Here is a 20,734-nt window from a genome sequence, read left to right as displayed (position 1 = left end):
TTTAAGCTACACCTAGGCAGCAGTTGTTGCCGCATAAGCCATGGTCTGCTGCTGCTGCATATGATGTGGTGACTCAGCCCTAAGAAGTACATTATTTTCCATTTACAAAATGAGCTATGAAAGCTCAGGTGTTCTTGTTTTTGTGTGAAAGGTTTCTGCAGCAAAATATTTTAGTTTGATGTTTTTATACTTGCATTTATCTATACAGGTCTTTCTTAACCTTTTCACCCTGAAGGAACCTTTCAAAAAAGGTTGGATCTCAGGGAACCACTGCATTCGTATAGAAAGTGTGGTTTTATTTTGCAGGTGGCAAAGTCTTCAAAAGAAGGTGTGGCTAAAAACATTAGTGACTGTCTGCTTTCTTGTTTACCCCCATTCCATGTTCCGCCTCTATAGTGTCCCTATTACAGTATCCTGTGGTAGTGTTTCTTTTATAGTTTCCACAATTATAGTGCACCACCACAATAGTGCTCTTTATTATAGTGCCTCACTATCACACTGTTTATTATTACTGGGCTCCTTATTTTATTTTACCCCAATGTAGCCCTTCTTTTTATAGAGTCAAAGAGGTACTTTTTTCACCCCAACAACTGAGGCCAGTCTCACCAGAGGGAGAAATGCCAGGGGACCACTACAATGTCCTTGGCAAAACCTGCTCTATACATTAGTTTGTTCTTAAACATTTTGTAAATTAATATTATCTTCTTTTATTTATTTTTTTTGCAGTTGACAATGAATGATTTTAGTGTCCATCGAATCATTGGGCGAGGTGGATTTGGTGAAGTTTATGGTTGTCGGAAAGCAGACACTGGTAAAATGTGAGTCTATGCAAGCAGGAGACCTCTAGAGTTTAAAACAGATTCTTCCTTTCCTTTACTCAGACTTCCTTAGGCAGGATATTTCTTAAGGTGGCCATACACTGGTCGATGTGCCATTAGATCGACCAGCTGACAGATCCCTATCTGATCGAATCTGATCAGATAGGGATCGTATGGCTGCCTTTACTGCAAACAGATTGTGAATCGATTTCAGCCTGAAACCGATCACAATCTGTTCAGCTGCTCCTGCCGCCTGCCCCCCCCCCCCCCCCCCCCCCCGTATACATTACCTGAGGCTGGCTCCCGGGCGTCTTCTCTGCACTGCACCGCACCGCTGTTCTTGCTCCATCCCGGCGCTTCCTGTGTTACTCCGTGACCAGGAAGTTCAAATAGAGCGCCCTCTATTTCAACTTCCTGGTCACCGGAGTGACACAGGAAGTATAAGCGTACACTGGGACATGCGGAAATGCGGTGCAGCGAGGAGAAGAGGACCCCGGAGCCAGCTTCAGGTGATGTATACATGCTCGGATCGGGCCCGAATCGTACGCCGCAAGCGACGCGCTCCTTCCGGCGGGCGATCGAGGGTAATTTCCCGCACGGCGCGATCGACGGACCGATCCGATTTCGGGAGGGAATCGGATCGGCGGGTGCGTTTAGCGCAAGCGATTGGCAGCAGATCCGATCCCAGGATCGGATCTGCTGTCGAAACGGCCGTGAATCGAGCCAGTGTATGGCCTGCTTTAGTGTCTGTCTGAAAAGGCTTCATTTCAAGTTCACCACTCATTCATATTCAGTCTTATAGCTGTGATAAGCTTTGATTTGGTGCACCAAGTACCACCCCATATATAAAAATTTCCAAAAATTGCAAAAACCTTTGAAATGACCGTGTCCCTGTTAGCTACATGACTATGTGTAGTAAACAGGAGATTCTGATGCAGCTGCTGGAACCTTGTTAGACTTAAAGGTAGCCGTATGCTAGTTGATTTTACCTGCCGATATCCAGCAGATTCAATCCCTCTGATCGAATCTGCTAGAAAATTAATGCTGGAAATGATGATCGATTTATTTCCATCCGAAATGAATCGTTTTCGGTTCATCACTCACCCGAAAAATGTTGCTTGATTGGCTGAGGGCTAGAAGCGTGTAGCTAGTGGCGTTCGTTTTTGTAGCTGACCGACCCAGAGTGTTGGCAGCGGAGCTAACTCTTACTTGTCCTGCCAGCGCACCTCCTCCTGTGTCTGGTGGCTTTAGATTGCTGTGGTGCTACTACTCCCGGGCCCATATGCAATTAACTTTTACTATTGAGTTTTATTTTCAGACTTGTAAATAAAATGCCCTTTAAATCACTAGCAAGTTAAAAAAAAAAAAAACTTAAAATAGTTTTGATAGTACTTTTTCATATTCTTTTTGGTACTTTTTCAGTTGCAAAATGCTGAAAATGTATTCTAAATAGCAGCTGAAAAATGATCTCCTAGGGTAACACTCAGGAGAAAAAGATAATTGCATATGGGCATATGGGTCTTTTCTCTGTGTCGTGCGACAAAAACTGAAAGTGGATCTGAGATAAACGTTTACTCATTGCATAATTGGGTTCCTTTCATATAGTTTATAGGGCATTTCTCAAGCCAAATACTTTGTTTTAATACTCTAATTCCCTATAAACTAAACAGGCCTCGCCCACATTTTTCACAGTGCCTTGGCATTTTCAGACAGTAGTAAGGGCTTACAGGAGCACAGTCTGGGCAGGAGGAGGGGGAGGTGCTACTAGCCATTAATTTCAGAGGCAGAGGGGAGGAGGAGGAGAGGGAACTGGATTTAAACAGAGTCAAGCTGATAGCATCTCCTGATAGCTGATAGCAGCCTGTGACAAACAGAACATGGTTGCCCACATTGTATCACAGGAAGAAATAATCATATTCTGTTGAAGCTGTTTGCAGCTAGATTTGCTGTGTAAACTATCTAAACTTTATGTAACATATATAGACAAGTTACTTGTTATAGTTAGATTTTCATCTCGGATCCGCTTGAAGTTCAAATGCTAGTAGTGCAATCCAGTATGCTGTCAGACCTCTAGCGTTTGGCCTCCAGATTTTGTCAAATGACAAAATAGAGGGTAAACAAGAGAGTAGACACAGGGAGGTGGAGCACCTGGGTATGGAGGAGGCACACTGGTGGGGCACATGAGAGCTCTGCTGCCAACACCCGGGGGGAGCACAGATGGGCGAGACCTGTGCGGCCCAGCAGGGGCTGGCTCTGCAGATTTTCAAGTATGTGGGCAGCTAATAGATCCCTCTCTGATCATATTCGATCAGGAAGGATCTATCTGATGGTTGATGTAGTGGCCACCTTTATGCTTAGTACACACCATACGATTTTCTGTAAGATTTTCTGTAAGATTTACCTGCCAGTTGCAAATTATCTATCTAACCATCTATCTGCCTAGCAATTAAGCATTGTTCTACTCAGCAGGAGATCAGCAGAAGACAATGCATCGGAGATAATGACCAGTCTCTACCAGTACAGAAAATAATCTAATTACAGAAAATCTTACAGGAAATCTAACAGAAAAATCTAACAGAAAATTGTATGGTGTGTACTAGGCACTAATCTTTGTATAGCACAATTTTTGTAAAAAAAATAATAAAATAAACTGGATAAGCTATGATCCCTGTGACACATGATCCTAAAGTCAATGATCTGCCTAGTTTCCTAGGTGCATTAAGCTGTGCGTGAGTCTGTATAAATAGTTTTCCACTCTTCTGATAAAGGTGCAAACACAGACCACATGTTACAATATTAGCATATTACACTGGTATATCTAGTTACCAGGAATTACAATTATACAAGAAAACATCTAGACTTTTTGAGTCATTCATTATTTTTTTCTCCACCACAGAATCTTACCTCCTTCCTGTTCTGTAAATAATCTGAAATCTTTCAAAAAGCATAGCAATAGCGAGAATCTCTCTCTTACTTTAATCACTTAATCATTCCCTGTGCTGTGATAAGAACAACCACATCCCATAATCCCCTTAGACATGCAGGGATTCCCTAAACATTGGTCATCAAATACCATAAACCGAAGGACATCTTTAGAGATGGCGCATTACATGCAGAAGTCTAGCTGTAATTTGATCTCCTAACGGTTCTGGGTAAAAATGAGCATATCATTCCTAATAACATTATGTAACAAAATTGCATTTGTAGCAGTTAAGCTGACTTTCCACTACATTCAAATGTAAACATTTTCTGCACATACATGTTTGCATATCAAGGGAAGTCTATGAGCGCGTTTCCATTAGATGTGACATTTCGTGTGAGGAATCAAAAATCTGTCAAGGTTTTGTTTTCTGGCACACACGTTTGCATGCAGTTCTCACATAATGATTCTCTATGGTGCCGCATGTGGTACACGTTTGCCATGTTCACGGCAATTTCTTGCGTGTGAAATAAAAAAAAGGGCCCAAACAAATACACGGAGTTAGTATATGCTACTATAGGAGAAAAATTCCTGTACCTTGTAAAAAAAAAAAATGAAAAAATGTGTGTGTGTATATATATATATATATATATATATATATATATATATATATATATATATATATATATATATATATATATATATATATATATATATATATTTAATCTTAGTCATTTGATGTCCTAGAATAAGCCAACGTAATATAGAAGTGCTATAATTCTGTTTGTAACCTTTCAGGTACGCAATGAAATGTCTAGACAAGAAGAGGATCAAGATGAAGCAAGGAGAGACCCTAGCCTTAAATGAAAGGATAATGCTGTCCCTAGTCAGCACGGGGGTGAGTGTCTAGTGTTCCTACATATCCACCTCTGATTACATCGAGTTAATGCTGACACTAAATAATTATAAGACATGCCTTTGGAGAGCTCTTATAGAGACAATTGAAGTTCTGATGCACACTGACTGCACCAGACAAAGCTCACAATTGTCTTTCATTGCCATGGTTACCAAGGATGTTGGCAGAATGGTTGATTCAGTTTTGTATAAATGGATGCCAAGTACGTTGTTCGTAAACATAATTTTTTCAACATATAATCAATTATAGGTAACACACTCCATTTAAAAGAAGCAGACTGTTAATGGCAGGAGAATCTGATTTTTCCAATGCACCTAATCCAATGTCTGTTATTTATTGTCAGAATCCATAGTAATTGGTAGTAGTAGTATGCGGATGCTTTATATAAAGTGCATATATTTTACAGATAGGAGCTATACTGTGTACACAGTTTCTGCATTGTTGTAATGCTTTGCAGTCATTTACTGGACCATGAACACTACAAAACTAATTGATTTTTTTCTTATTGTTGGAACGTTGAAATTTGCAGTACTATGTAAAATCATATATATCATGAAAACTCATATATCCCTCCCCAAGCGACTCCCTCCCTCCTTCCCTATGCAGAGTCCTGATGAGAGTGTAAATGAGAGGTTACTCACCCAGCTCTCGGCATTCCACTGACGAGATCTCCCTTCAGTCAGAGACTCCTCTAGCTACTTAATACTGAGGTTCCTCTAGCTACCTAATACTTGGGGGCACCTCTAGCTACTTAATACTGAGGTTCCTCTAGCTACCTAATACTTGGGGGCACCTCTAGCTACCTAATACTGAGGTTCCTCTAGCTACCTAATACTTGGGAGCACCCCTAGCTACCTAATACAGAGGTTCCTCTAGCTACCTAATACTTGGGGGCACCTCTAGCTACTTAATACTGAGGTTCCTCTAGCTACCTAATACTTGGGGGCACCTCTAGCTACCTAATACTGAGGTTCCTCTAGCTACCTAATACTTGGGAGCACCTCTAGCTACCTAATACTGAGGTTCCTCTAGCTACCTAATACTGGGGGCACCTCTAGCTACTTAATACTGAGGTTCCTCTAGCTACCTAATACTTGGGGGCACCTCTAGCTACCTAATACTGAGGTTCCTCTAGCTACCTAATACTTGGGGGCACCTCTAGCTACCTAATACTGAGGTTCCTCTAGCTACCTAATACTTGGGAGCACCTCTAGCTACCTAATACTGAGGTTCCTCTAGCTACCTAATACTTGGGGGCACCTCTAGCTACCTAATACTGAGGTTCCTCTAGCTACCTAATACTTGGGAGCACCTCTAGCTACCTAATACTGAGGTTCCTCTAGCTACCTAATACTTGGGGGCACCTCTAGCTACTTAATACTGAGGTTCCTCTAGCTACTTAATACTTGGGGGCACCTCTAGCTACCTAATACTAAGGTTCCTCTACAGTGGCGTAGCTAAAGAGCTATGGGCCCCGATGCAAGTTTTACAATGGGGCCCCCCCAAGCACTCTATACATAACAATTGTTACGGCGCACCAAAACCTGCCAATGGCAACTACAGAGTCAGAGGTGCAAGGAGCGGATGGGAAACAGCTTGTTAATGATTACCAGTATTCAAAGTATCTATAGAAGTGATTATTATGAGCACAGGACCAATAGAGAGCTAATACTGTAGTTGAGGGAGGGCCCTTCGGGGGCCCCTCTGGCCCAAGGGCCCCGATGCGGTCGCAACCTCTGCACCCCCTATTGCTACGCCCCTGTTCCTCTAGCTACCTAATATTTGGGAGCACCTCTAGCTACCTAATACTTGGGGGCACCTCTAGCTACCTAATACTGAGGTTCCTCTAGCTACCTAATACTTGGGGGCACCTCTAGCTACCTAATACTGAGGTTTCTCTAGCTACCTAATACTTGGGGCACCTCTAGCTACCTAATACTGAGGTTCCTCTAGCTACCTAATACTTGGGGGCACCTCTAGCTACCTAATACTGAGGTTCCTCTAGCTACCTAATACTTGGTGGCACCTCTAGCTACCTAATACTGAGGTTCCTCTAGCTACCTACCGTCTTTCCCCGAATATAAGACACTGTCTTATATTCTTTTTGGGGAGGAAATGTCTGCTAGGGCTTATTTTCGGGGGTGGGAGGGGCTAGACGCTGTGTGTATGGGCAGGTGCGTGGTCTCTTACCGCACCTCCCTTGTGGCTGCGTCCCCCTCCGTTCCTGGTAATTCCTCCGGTGGCGGCGGCATAGTAATCCATCTGTGAGGGCGCCCTGTGACCCTCACGCAGTACGCTAGGCCAGCTCTGCGCTGGCGCTCTCTTCCTGTCATCATGTGCGCCCGGCAGATGCGTCCCAGGCGCACACTGATTAATCAATGTGCGCCTGGGACGCATCTGCCGGGCGCACATGATGACAGGAAGAGGGCGCCAGTGCAGAGCCGGCCTAGCGTACTGCGTGAGGGTCACAGGGCGCCCTCACAGATGGATTACTATGCCGCCGCCACCGGAGGAATTACCAGGAACGGAGGGGGACGCAGCCACAAGGGAGGTGCGGTAAGAGACCACGCACCTCCCCATACACACAGCGCCCCGCCCCCAGCTAGGCCTTATTTTCGGGGTAGGCCTTATATTTCAAGCATGCTTGAAATATAAGGGAGGCCTTACTTTCGGGGTAGGTCTTACTTTAGGGGAAAGACGGTAATACTTGGGGGCACCTCTAGCTACCTAATACTGAGGTTCCTCTAGCTACCTAATACTTGGGGGCACCTCTAGCTACCTAATACTGAGGTTCCTCTAGCTACCTAATACTTGGGGGCACTTCTAGCTACTTAACCTCCCTGAAGGCAATCCCGAGCTACGCTCAGGCTAGCAGCCGGGAGCTTAATGCAGAGTGTAGCGAGCAGCGGCTGTTTCTACTCAACTCCCGGGGGATCGAGACGTCGGTAGCCGTTGTTCTTCCTGTCCTCCTAGGCTCTGAATCGATCTGATGAGATCGCCGTCAGTGATCTCAGTACAGAGTTACAGAACCACCCGGAGCACAGAGGTAAAATTGCAGCGTTGGAGCCCAGAGAGGTGAGTGAGAGCAGGGGCTGCTGCAGAGACTCTGGAGGCATGATTTTTTCCTGATTTTAGGGTCTGAATCATTTTAAAAAGACCCTAAAATCCAGAAATAATCATACCAACCAGGGAGGTTAATATTGCAGGTACTTCTGGCTACCCAATATTAATGGGCACCTATAGCTACCTATGATGAGCAAGGGAAGTAAGGGAGAAGTGACAGCCAGCACTCTTGCGGACCAGTTGGGTGGGGGGTTGTTGGTTCATGGAGGGAGAATTCTAAGGTGCCGAGACATCTGTGCCTGTAGGCTCCTGTGTGGAAGCCTGCTGTCTATCTATCTATCTACAGTGCTGGCCATAATTATTCATAACCCCGGCAAATTTTAGCTTAAAGTTACTTTTATTGAACCAGCAAATATCTTTTTGTAGGGAAATGACATAGGTGTCTCCCAAAAGATAATTAGATGATGTACAAGAGGCATTCTTGTGGGGGGAAAAACATTTCTCAGCTTTTATTTACATTTGAGCAAAAAGTGTCCAGCCCAAAATCATTCTTACCGTTCACAAACTTTCACAGTCTGTGGGAAAATGCAAAGTTCTATACCATTCCAAATACTCCAAGCTGTTCTAAAGCATCCTAATTACCCTGATTAATCTTTTAATCAAATCAACAGGTGAAAAACAGAAGCTGTCTGCACTGCAGTTGGTTTGTGGACAGTCATGGCTAACACAAAGGAGCTCAGTGAGGACCTGCGGCTGCGCATTGTGTCTTCTCACAAGTCAGGAAAGAGCTACAAGGTCATTTCTAAATGTTTTCATGTTCCAGTGGCTACAGTGCAAAGTATTACTAAAAAAATACCGGATGTTCCGCACTGTGGAAAATCTCAGGGGATATGGTCGGAAGCCAAAAGTGACACTTGTGCTGGCCAAGAGAACATGAGAGAGGTGAAAAAGAATCGAAGGATCATCACCAAGGCCATCCCGGTGAATCTAGGCTTTGCTGGGGGCAATGTCTCAAGGCAGACAATCCAACGGACACTGTACACTGCTGGGTTCCATGGATGCAGACCAAGGAGGATGCCACTTCTCCAGATAAGGCACACAAAAGCTTGCTTGGCCTTTGCATATGCTCTTCTGGACAAAGAAGGCTTCTGGTCTTCTGTGTCTTGGTCAGATTACCAAAAAATTTAATTGTTTGTTCACAATGATGTTTCCTTCATTTGGCATAAAAAAGGAGACACCTTTAACCCAAAGAACACCATCCCCACTGTCATACATGGTGGTGGGAACCTAAAGCTTTGGGGTGTTTATCAGCCAATGGACCAGGGAACCTAATCACAGTAAACGGCACCATGAAGAAAGAGCAATACATGAGGATTCTTAACGACAATATCAGGCGGTCTGCAGAGAAACTTGGCTTTGGGCACCAGTGGATATTTCAGCATGACAATGACCCAAAGCTCACAGCAAAAGTGGTAAAGAAATAGTTACCAGACAACAACATTTACGTTTTGGAGTGGCCCAGCCAGAGTCATGACTTGAATCCAGGGTGATGGCAAGAAGACCCACCAACCCAAAAGATTTGGAGCTCATTGCTAAAGATGAATGGGCAAAAATACCTGTGGAGACATGCAAAAAGCTGTTCTGCAATTATAGGAAACATTTGATTGCTGTAATAGCCAATAAAGGCTTTTCTATTAATTATTGAGAAGGTATGAATCATTTTGGACTAGACACTTTTTGCTCTAATGTAAATAAAAGCTGAGAAATGTTTTTTTTTCACAATAATGCCTCTTGTAGATCAGCTTATTATCTTTTGGGAGACATCTATGTCATTTCCCATCAAAAAATTACTTGCTGGTTGAATAAGAGTAACCTTAAAATTTGCCAGAGGTATGAATAATTATGGGCAGCACACTCTCTCTCTCTCTCTCTCTCTCTCTCTCTCTCTCTCTCTCTCTCATGTCATTTTATTTTATTTTTGGTCCTCTGAATGTGCTTGTCACTGCAGTCGACATATACAAAACCGGAATAAGAGTATTATCAAAGTAACTCTCCCGTCACTTCAGAAGTGCCGGCAATTGTGGTGCTGTTTCCATTAGTGCGATGCGTGTGGTAATTCAGTTACACGGTGTGCTACATTGTTTGAATGACTAGGATTCTTTCCCATTCATTATAAATGAATGGGTGCTTAGCAATTGCACCAAAAATAGCAAACACAGAGGAAATGCGATTGCGTTTTTCCGCTGCATTTGGCGATTTGCAACAGTAAAAGGCCCTAACAGAGATACTTGAAAGCTATTATAACCTTGCGTAAGTCAACCAGTCCTTTGAAAAAATGATAGAATGGAGATTAATGCCTACATATTGTCAAACAACACTAATGCTCCTTTTGTCAAGCACCTATCACAACACTTTCCCAGTAACACTTGTCGCAAACCCAGTTGCCCCACAGTGTGTCACTGAGGGAATGTCTACTTTCTATACTGGACTAAAAGCCATAAACGGGGGGAGATGTAGACGCTGCTAAATACTGAAGGAGGAGGAGGGTTCTGGTGATTGAGACGTGATCAGTTACTACTTTTTTTAGTTTGTCTGCTTGTTAACCTCTTTGTTTGCATCTGCAGACAAGACATTGCGGTTGGATATAATGGATATGTTACAATTCATGCAACTCTCTCATGTGCAGACCCAACCCATTGTGAAGCTTAAGGCTAGGTTTCCACTTGTGCGTTTTGTGCCAGTTTTTCTGCTCAGAAAATTCGCATAGATTTTAAAACTAATGTTAGTCAATGCAGCTGTTTCCACTCTATGCGAATTTTCAGACATGTTCGCACGCATGGAAAAATCTGAGGTCCTGTATCATTTTTTCAGACATCGCGTACGATTCGCGTACAATGCTTTGTATAGGCAATGCGAATTTTCGCGTTACTTGCCCGAAAATTCACATTAGATCCATGGTTACAGGAAGTTGTCAGCAGTCGTGACTAAGCTGTTACTAGGCAGATTATGCATATGTAACTAATGCGAATTTTCGCGTACGAAAATTCGCATAAAACGCGTACAAATTTACATGCGAATTTTCACCAATCAGAAAAATCTTATACGATTTTTTGCAGGCGAAAATGTAACGCTACAGTGGAAATGTAGCCTAACACCATTTTCTTAAATAGTAAGTTTGCGGAGTATGTCATAATATGTGCTTTGCACCTTTAAAGGATTGTGGCTTTAGACTGTGTTTAGTGTTGGTTACCACAGCCACGATAAGTGGCATTACTGTGGGTGCCCTTGGGTTTATACACTGACTTATTAACTAAATAGCATTTGGAAGAGATTCTTAGTGGCGAGGAATAAGAGGATAAATACCATGTGTACTTGTAATTCCGTCACAAGAGCATGAGATTTGTGTAGTGTAGTTCACTTGACTTGTCTCAATCTGCTTACACCTGTTTCATAACACACCGCCAAGCTCAGCACAGATTCAGCATGCTTGTCCAACAACACTAATCTGCTTATCTCCAGACTTGATTTTACTTTATGATCTTGCATACCTCATTTCATGTATATTGTTTCTGAGGGGACATTTACAGAGAGCAGCCTTTTGTTAGCCATAGTCCAGAGTACTTAATGGACCACTATCGCAAAAAATTTTAAATACACGTAAGAAGTATCTTTCTTTCAGAATAAAATGAGCTATAAATGACTTTTCTCCTATGTATCTGTCACTTACAGTGCGTAGTAGAATTCTTAAAGAACTGACAGGTTTTTGACTAGTCCAACTCTTCATGGAGGATTCTCAGTATTTAATTTATTCTTTACAAAATCCTTACCTGGAAAGACTATACAAAGATGCAGACCGGCCACCCTACCAGTCTGCACACTATTCTGGCAGTTCGACTGAGCAACAGCCATTCACTAAGGCTTTTGAAAATAAAGTAAACCCTGAGAATCTCCCATGAGTAGATGGGCTACTTTAAACCCTGTCAGTTCTGTCAGATTTCTACTACCTGTATGTGACAGCAACATAGGAGAAAAGTAATTTAAAGCACATTTTACTCTGGGAGAAATACAATTTTTATTTTTGTTTTCTTGTATTTCAAATTTTTAACAGTTTTGAGATTGTGTAAAAAAATGCACATTGGGTATTCTAAAACAACAATTATTATAGTGATGCTTGAGCACTGAACTATAAAGAAAACCAAACGCAAGAGTTCTCTTATTACTCTGTGTTTTTGATGGGCCTAGGAACGCCAGCCCATTTTCTCTTTGCAGCCTATCATCTATTAGTCCAAAATCCAAGCGCTGTGATCTATTTTTCATTTCTATAGTGGAAACCAGTGAAACTTCCATTCTGCATTCCCTATTCATTTGGCAGGTTATCAGCTTTTATTTTTAAAGGTATTAAAGCTTAGCCAAAGGCTCGCAGGCTTACTATGAAATAGATCAGCCCTTGTTTACAACCATTCTACATTTAAGATCTTAGAAAACCTACCTAAAACTTCAGAAGGGAGCCGCTCTGTATGTAGTGCATTTGAGTAAATGTGTCATTCCAGAACCCGTAAGGGAAGGGTGATGTGGGTGAGATATCATTGTGCTCTTTTCAGCACTACGCCACCGACTTGATTCTGACTTGTGCTGTTCCCAGTGGGCACTATCTGCTAGTACAACAGAACGCTAGAAGAACATGGCTTAGTTATTTTTTAAATTATGAATTCTGTTTGCAGCAGTGGGTTGTTTAGCTAGAACTTCATTGTGGAATCACTGTTTCCACGCTGGCTTCAAGCATTATCACCAATACCTTCTAACATTTTCCTTTATCTCTGTGCAGTGCATTAACTGTTGGAGACAATAATTGTGCAAGATTCACGTGCAGCTGCAGTACTCAGAAATCCATTTAAAAAGTCCATCTTTATTGTTCTAAAGGCAATGTGATCTTTAAAACAAACTGATCCTTCTGGCAGGGTTCAATAAGTGTGCATTGAAGTTAGGGCCATAACCTCAGTATGTTTACACTGTTACAGATTTTGCTACATGTTTATTTTTATTTAATTCCACTAATAGTCTGGTACACCTTTACATATAATCAACAAATAGCTATTTTATTGATCTGGCTTGAGATACATTATTCAATCACTCTGTCCTGTTTCTTAATCAGAATTTGGGAAATATCCAACTTCTCAAACTCCTGTCATAGTATTTTTTTTTTGCCAGCACTGCTGTCTTTCTTGTGATGCTAGTTCAGTACAAATCAGATTTTTAAAACCCTGTGTACATGGATATCACCCTGTCATCTCAAGTATTCCTTACGATGCCCATATATGGTACAATTTTTTCATTTTTTTTCTGTTAGATAATTTTGTTTGATTATTCCGTTAGATAGAATATAAAGATGTTTCTAACATGTCCAATTGGATTTTTATTGAAAAAACAGCTTAATCGATAATTTTTTCTTGATCGAAAAAAGGATCTTTTAAACTTTAATTTGATTTGATCGTTTTGGTTGAATAAAGGGGAACATTTTAAGTTTTTATTGTACCATGTATGGGCACCATTAGGTTGTGCAACATCATCAATAGTTGTTGTCCCTCAGGACTGAGGCATTTAACAAAATGGCTTCTAGAGGGCTAGTTAAGGAGGGAGGTTGAATAATGGCCTTAACCATTTCTGTCTTTTAAAGACCTGGCATGACATCACTTCGGTGAATGCACTCGGTTGAGGTATTTATGTTCTGGTACTTTTAAGCGGCAGACAGATACTTGCCTTGAGCAGGCCTTGCCTTGAGAAAGGGACCGTGTGGTACCGAAACTTTGGCTTTTTGGATGGTTTCTATGAAGTAATAAAAAACATTAAGGGATGTCCCCATTTTTTTTCTTAGATTTCATGGCCCCTGTCACTTGGAGGGCACCTGAACTGAGACGTATATGGAGGCTACCATATTTATTTCATTCTAAACAATGCCAGTTGTCTTGGGAGTCCTTCTGATCTCTTTGAATGGATCACACACCTGAAACAAGCGTGCAGCTAATCCAGTCAGACTTCAGTTCGAAACCTCCGATCGGAGGTTCAGGGTCTGTGGCTAAAAGCATTAGAGGCAGAGAATCAGCAGGACAGCCAGGCATCTGGTTTTATTTAAAAGTAAATAAAATAGGTCAGCTTCCATATCCCTCTCAATTCAGCTTCACTTTAATTGTCACCTGCCTTTCCTGACAAAGCCATTCTCCTGCTTCTTAGCCCTGGTCTTCTAATCATGTCCAATAATTCCAGTGTTAGACAAAGACAAGACAAATAACATTTATATTGCGCTTTTCTCCTTGCGGACTCAAAGCGCCAGAGCAGAGCAGCAGCCACTAGGGTCGCGCTCTATTGGCAGTAGCAGTGTAAGGGAGACTTGCCAAAGGTCTCCTACTGAATTAGTGCTGGCTTACTGAACAGGCAGAGCCTTATCCTCTAACACTAGCCCCCCTTACTGACACCATATTTTAACTAGTACTCACCTTTCACACTACGTGTTTTGGGCTCAGGGCCCATCTCTATATCATTACACCAGTCATTCTTCAGAGCTGAAGTTCTGATGTCCAGACTGCTGCATTACCGATATGGTGTTTTTTATTCATTGTCAGTATATCACAATGTAGATATTGCAACACAGAGACAACACATATAATAACCCCTAGCTCTTTCTATTATTGGCACACACAAACAAAAATGCAAAAAACAAGGGGCTTTCCACTGCAAAGATTTAATTCCAGTTCCAAAATCCAAAAGGGAAGCCAATTCTAAAGAAAGGGCCTTACTTGAAACTAGGATGAATTACGGTAAGTATAAGATCATACGTATGCCAATGTCCTTCCTAGATAAAACATGTAATATGTATTCATTATAGCGACCTTTAAGTTAATGAGAAAATAAAGGCAATAGCACATGAAGCCATAATGTAATAAACATGCACCACACTGACCAGCAAAAGAGAATGTGCCAAGTGTCAACACATAAAGAAACACAATGGTGTTTGCTTACTTCCTCTTTCTCACCTCGGTATCCAATATTGTTAATATAGGTCTGACAGATGTTCAGCTTATTAAGCAAACACTTTTAAACAGCCACTTGTGACATACATTGTGTGTTTTCATATTGCTGAGGGTAGAAAGCCTTTCTCACAAATGAAAGATCTAAGCCTGCCATGAATAATTGATGCCTCTGGAAATTATGTTTGAATAGGAAAAAAAGAGCTTTTGGTGACAGCTAATTTCAGAAGCCGTGTTCATAGAGCCATCGCTCTCTGGCCACTACCTAGCTGACAATGTATCACTTTTCTTTATACAGTACGAGAATACAAATACATGTACGAGTCTGAAATAGAGCCGCTTGTTAATGTAAAGAACAACTCCAGGCTAATAGAAAAGAACATCCAGTTATATGTTCTTTAAAGGGAAGGTTCAGGGAGGGTGGCTAAAAAATAAAAATTAATTTCCACTTACCTAGGGCTTCCTCCAGCCCGTGGCAGGCAGGAGGTGCCCTCGCCGCCGCTCCGCAGGCTCCCGGTGGCCGACCCGACCTGGCCAGGCTGGCTGCCAGGTTGGGCTCTTCTGCGCTCCAAGGCCCGGCACTTTTGCGTCCCACGCCGGCGCGCTGACGTCATCAGACGTCCTCCGGGCTGTACTGCGCAGGCGCAGTAGTACTGCGCCTGCGCAGTACAGCCCGGCGGACGTCCGATGACGTCAGCGCGCCGGCATGGGACGCAGAAGTGCCGGGCCTTGGAGCGCAGAAAAGCCCGACCTGGCAGCCGGCCTGGCCAGGTCGGGTCGGCCACCGGAGACCACCGGGAGCCTGCGGAGCGGCGGCGAGGGCACCTCCTGCCTGCCACGGGCTGGAGGAAGCCCCAGGTAAGTGGATATTGATTTTTATTTTTTAGCCACCCTCCTTGAACCTTCCCTTTAAAAAGTAATGAAGTCATAGTTTAATTTCTAACCTGCATAGAAAAAAAAATTCAGTCCATGTAGAATCTAGTCAGAACACAATAAACTAACATACAAATCTGTGAGGGGTATCTTCCAGTCAGTGGTCTGACATTGGAACAAAGCTTGTAAGAAGGAAACTCTGAGAGCTATTAAAGAGTTCTCAGAACCCCAGTTTAAAATTGCACAATGGAGCACAGCTGCTAAATTCCAAACTTTGTTTGATATGCATTTGGAACATGTTGGTATTCTTGATTATCTTCTCTCTATGGTCATCATTAATCTTCTTCCTTAATGAGGATCTTTACCGAAAGATGATCGTAGGGGGAAAAATCAATATGTTGCATAGTGAGAAGTTAAAAAAAATACAAAGTAGATCAGGAATTAATTGATATTTGACTTATTATAAGCTTGCAGGTCATCGTCTTTACTAGTGGTAAACAAGGAAAAAAAAACCAGACCATACCAACTGCCCTTATCTGTTAAAGCGGTATCGTCACCATAAAAATCAAATTTCAACAGCAACTGGTCTGAGTGTATTAAGTGATAAAGATGCTAATCCTGCATTCAAAACTTTCAAAACGTTTTCTGCTGCTATGATTTGGAGTTATCATATACCTTAGGAGCACTAGCTCTTTAGAAGTCAGTGCCAAAGAATTGCATGCTGGGGGTTCTTTTTATCTACAGTATAATATATTCCTCCTCTTCCCTTTATTTCCCTGTCTGCTGCTTATCTGAAACCTAATCCCCTACTCACTTGTGTTTACAAGCAAGGCTGAGGTGACTCAGTGATTGGAGGAGACAAGAAAAAAGTAAAGGGCAGAAATGACATCACGAGTTAGCCTTTACTGTGGGCAAAAGACATGGACCCCACCAGGAACAGAATTCTCATCATTCACTATAGAACATTCACTGAAATCAAAAAGTGGACCGTACAATACATGTGTTATTTAAGTAGATTAAGTATTTATCTACTTATATATGTGTTTTTTTCTCTGGAATTGTATGGCTGATCCTACTGCTTTAACAAACCCACTAACAATGTGGTAGGCTGAAAGATTTTGTTTCTGTATATAAAGCGGAAGATACTGTGTGCTTGGCAGTTGGAGGTGGCCATTATTTCCCACAATGCAATCAGGTCCACAGGCCAGAAACCATCAGGGCCAAGGCCCTGATATCACACCCCCTTTCCTACGAAACACCTACCAAAGTATCGCCTAACGATCACATTTTTAAGCAGAAACGCCAATAAGAATATTAAATGTATATCTGTGCTGTCAAAATTTTGGGCCCTTATTCAACTCACTTTTTCTTTACGTTTTCTACTAGGAGATAATTTTTAATTGCAGCACTCTGCAATTTAAAATTGTTCTTACATGCTGGTTGCTTAAAAAGCATGTTATTAATACGATACGAAATATAACCTAGAAGAAAACTAAGGAAAAAAAGTGAATTGAAAAGGGGCCCGAGGCCCCATTCACACTTAGGAACCCAAAACGCCGGAGATTTTTTCCGGCGTTTTGCAGGAGTGATTTTTCTGTGATTTCACGTGGAAAAATCACTGAACAGTGTGGCGATTTTGCCGCTATCACGTTTAGCGCCTCTATAGCACTGAAATGGGATCGCCGGTAAATCGCCTGAAAATGGTGCAGGCGACCCGTTTTGGGGCGATTTGTGGCGATTAGCGCAAATCGCCCAAGTAAGAACGGGCCCATAGGGTTTCACTACGCTAGCGCTTTTGAAAAGTGTCTTTATTGGCTTATAGAGATGATCAATGAAATTCTATTTTTTTTTATATTATTACATATTTGTTTCAAATTTCAGGCAGCTTTGGAACGAGCCAATCAAGTGCAGCACCTGCTGAGTTTTGATTGGCGAATTTCCACGCTAAATCCAGTTTGTAACAAATTTGCTACAAGCTCGCAAAATCAGCATTTCATCAATCATTTCTATTTCCGTGTAAGGCTCTAAGTAATGATTTCATTAGACTTCCCAATGGTTAAACTGCTACCAGGTCCAAACCTGTAGACTTCTAACAGTGTAAATAATTGGCTGTTAAATTTATTGGGGCTTGCTCTCTAAAATAGATATACTAAGTAACCATTGAAAGCCATCTTCTCCCAGTACTCAGTGTTATTAATATGATCTTGTATAATTCTAAAGAAAATAATTAGCAAACCCTTGTAGGCCTGCAGACGTAACCATGAAAAGTAATATCTTGACCTTTTTAAGCTCTTGACCCTTTTGTAGCTTTGAGCAGCCTCTTGTGCGCTGCTTCCATGTCTGATGTGTGTCTGGACCAAAATACAGTGAGAGGGCTTTCACTCAGTTACAGCGGAGGCTGCAGTACATGACTGTGCTCTGAACACAGAAACATACACCTATCATTCCTTCCACAAGTAAAAATGGATTTATTGCTTATTTCATAGGAATGGGCAGCGTTATGCACATTTTACACATTTACATAGAGCAACTCATTTTCTGCAGTACTGTACAGAACACTTTGACTAATTTATATCACTAACTGGATGTCTAATGCTCCTCCTACACGTTGACTGGAATCTATTAATTACGTATATACATTCACACTCCCCTGCTTACAAACGACATGAGTTACAATGTTTCAGGTATACAAAGTGTCCTCATGTACAAAATACAGCTTTTTTTATTACACTTTTTTGTTGTCAAATGTTAGCGTATTGCATAAACTGTTATAAGTAGTTTAAACATTTTTAAAGCACATTGAAAACAACCAAAAAACATATATCTCAAAGGGCTGCAGCTTGTTCACACTTCACCGCATTAGTACAAGTGCTTAAGCTCACCCACTGTGCCAAAGTGTCCCCAATACGGTGAGTCCTACTCTGTGCAAAAATGCTAATGCTTTGTACATCTTTCTAAAGGGAAGAATGCCAAAAGCCCAAGAGTCAACTAAATGGGGGTGAACATAAAATTAAAAACAACCCCCTTCCAACTAGCTACTGCCTTAACTCTCTGAATATATGCAATTTGCCTAGGTACCGTATATGCTATGACTGTGCTAGGGGTGGGTGTGGTTGGTTATGAAAGCTCACAGGGGATTACACATAAATAATGCAAGGTGTGCACATGGCAATGGAGATCCCCAATATATAGTTTTATGGGGAGGGGTCACAGGACCAAACTGAACTGAAAGTTCACACAACTCCATACACGTTCTGACTCAGATTTAAACCAGGCACTCTAGTGCTGCAAGGTGAGAGTGCTAATCACTTAGCCAGTTTTGTCTCTTGGTCCTCCTGCTACCCTAAATCCCTCTCTGTAATGCAACCCATGGTCCGTAGCCCACTGCCGTGCCCATTTGAGTGCATAGAACTCTGAGAGTGGCATCACTGAACTCTGCAGGATGCTGGAAAGAAGCAGATCCATCTACAGCCATTCTTGCTGCTGCCACCTGGTGACTTTAATTTGTAATGCAGCATGCTTTGTACGGATAACAGGTGGCAGCATTGAAGATGACTGGGAATCTGGTCTCTTGCCAGCCACAGAGTTCCATCCGCTATGGAGGTTAGGTGAGCAGCTGCTGCTGTAAGTGAGAGTGGGAGGAATGGAAGGCTATAAATGTAGGGAAGGGTAAAAGTGAGTGAGGGGAGGCAGATGAGGGCAAGTAAGGCTGTAGGTGACTTCCAATAGATAGGGAAGCACAGTCAGTACCCCCCCTCTCTTTCACCACCTGTCACACCAAATGTATCTTTTGCTAAATGGAGGTGCACTGCTTCACTCTCCACCAGGGAATCATGGTGGGTTATGCAGCAACCCCAATCGGCAAAACAAAAGTGCAGATGCATTTGTTTCCCAAAATGCTGAGGGTGATGAGGATGGTGGTTGTGTACAGCTGGTGCTGGCAAGACTTATTTATGTACTTATACTGCCTGTTAAACGTTCATGTACTTAGTATTGTTTCATAATTAAATTGCAGAAAATAGCATTATTTTCCCAAACACTTACACTTGCTGCCTTTCATGTTGATGAGCTTAAAGCGGTATAAAGCCCTGACATAATATTCAATAAAAACATGTTTTCCTACGTTTTATATGCCATACAGTTATCATATTTGCATTTGTGCATAAGTATTATTATTCATTTAGAAATTATACATTCCCAAAAGTACATTTTTTTGCTTTGAGAGCTGACTTTGCATTTTATTAATAACTGGTTTTATTCATTATGTATTGAAGGCAGACATGCTTTGACTCTCTGTCTGTGCCCAGGAGCTTCTCCACAGTCAGAGAATGTCACACTCCTCACTTGATACAATTAAGTAAACACAAGATAACATTCTCTCCATTTTCGGATGCGTCCAGATTTCTCTGCACTGAACTTTCAAGTCCTGTGTGTAACCCTTTGAATGCTGTTGTAGTAAAAAAAAATGCTTAAAAAATGCTGTAAATATTTTTTTAGAGTAAAGAAAAAATGCTGAGTTTCCTTCCGCTTTAAAATGATCCTTCTATGAATCTCTGTAAATCAAACTAGCTGTACAGTGCTCATCAGCTCTTCCTTCTGTTAGCAGTTGATGCGTTGTAAGCCATAGCACATCTACAAATTTGGCTGCACTTTGTGTTATAAGAGTAACATTAATCATATGGTTCAATTGTAGACTGGGTAATCTTTTGTGCATTGGGTATTACAACTTCAAACATTATTTCTAGTAACCCTTAAAGAAGTGCTCCATGTGTTCAGTGATGAATATGAATAAACATACTTTGTGTAAATTGAAACTAATGCTCAGGAGTTATGGTATGTAGAGACTCTTACCAAGAGCTCTGCAGCAGGAAAACATAGTGGCAGATGTTGAGTCAATGCACCTCAGGCTGCTGAGGTAATCTGGGCCTACCAAAGGCTGCAGACTACAAGATATCATCCGCAGGGGAATATTTACATGAAACGTTTAGAAGTAAAATACTGACATCTGTTCCATGTCTAACTAGCTCTGCATGTTGTGTTTTAGAGTTATGTAGATTTTTTTTCCCAAAGTTGTTACTTTTGGTCTTCCTAGTGTTACATAGTACTACTTTACAAAGGTGCA

The 20,734-nt window shown here is 41.8% G+C and overlaps 1 protein-coding gene across 5 annotated transcripts in view; it reads left to right on the top strand.

Moving 5' to 3' along the window:
* Positions 1 to 20,734, top strand: part of GRK3 (G protein-coupled receptor kinase 3) — a 377,292-nt gene that overhangs the window by 268,543 nt on the left and 88,015 nt on the right. For all 5 annotated transcript variants that reach the window (XM_068239010.1, XM_068239034.1, XM_068239019.1 and 2 more), the window contains exons 8-9: positions 727 to 818; positions 4,537 to 4,636. In XM_068239010.1, coding sequence (XP_068095111.1) covers positions 727 to 818; positions 4,537 to 4,636 — 192 coding nt within the window. The remainder of the gene's footprint in view (positions 1 to 726; positions 819 to 4,536; positions 4,637 to 20,734) is intronic.

Source organism: Hyperolius riggenbachi, chromosome 1, assembly GCF_040937935.1.
Source record: "Hyperolius riggenbachi isolate aHypRig1 chromosome 1, aHypRig1.pri, whole genome shotgun sequence".
In the NCBI taxonomy this organism is placed as follows: Eukaryota; Metazoa; Chordata; class Amphibia; order Anura; family Hyperoliidae; genus Hyperolius; species Hyperolius riggenbachi.
This window is presented reverse-complemented; position numbering and strand designations above follow the sequence as displayed.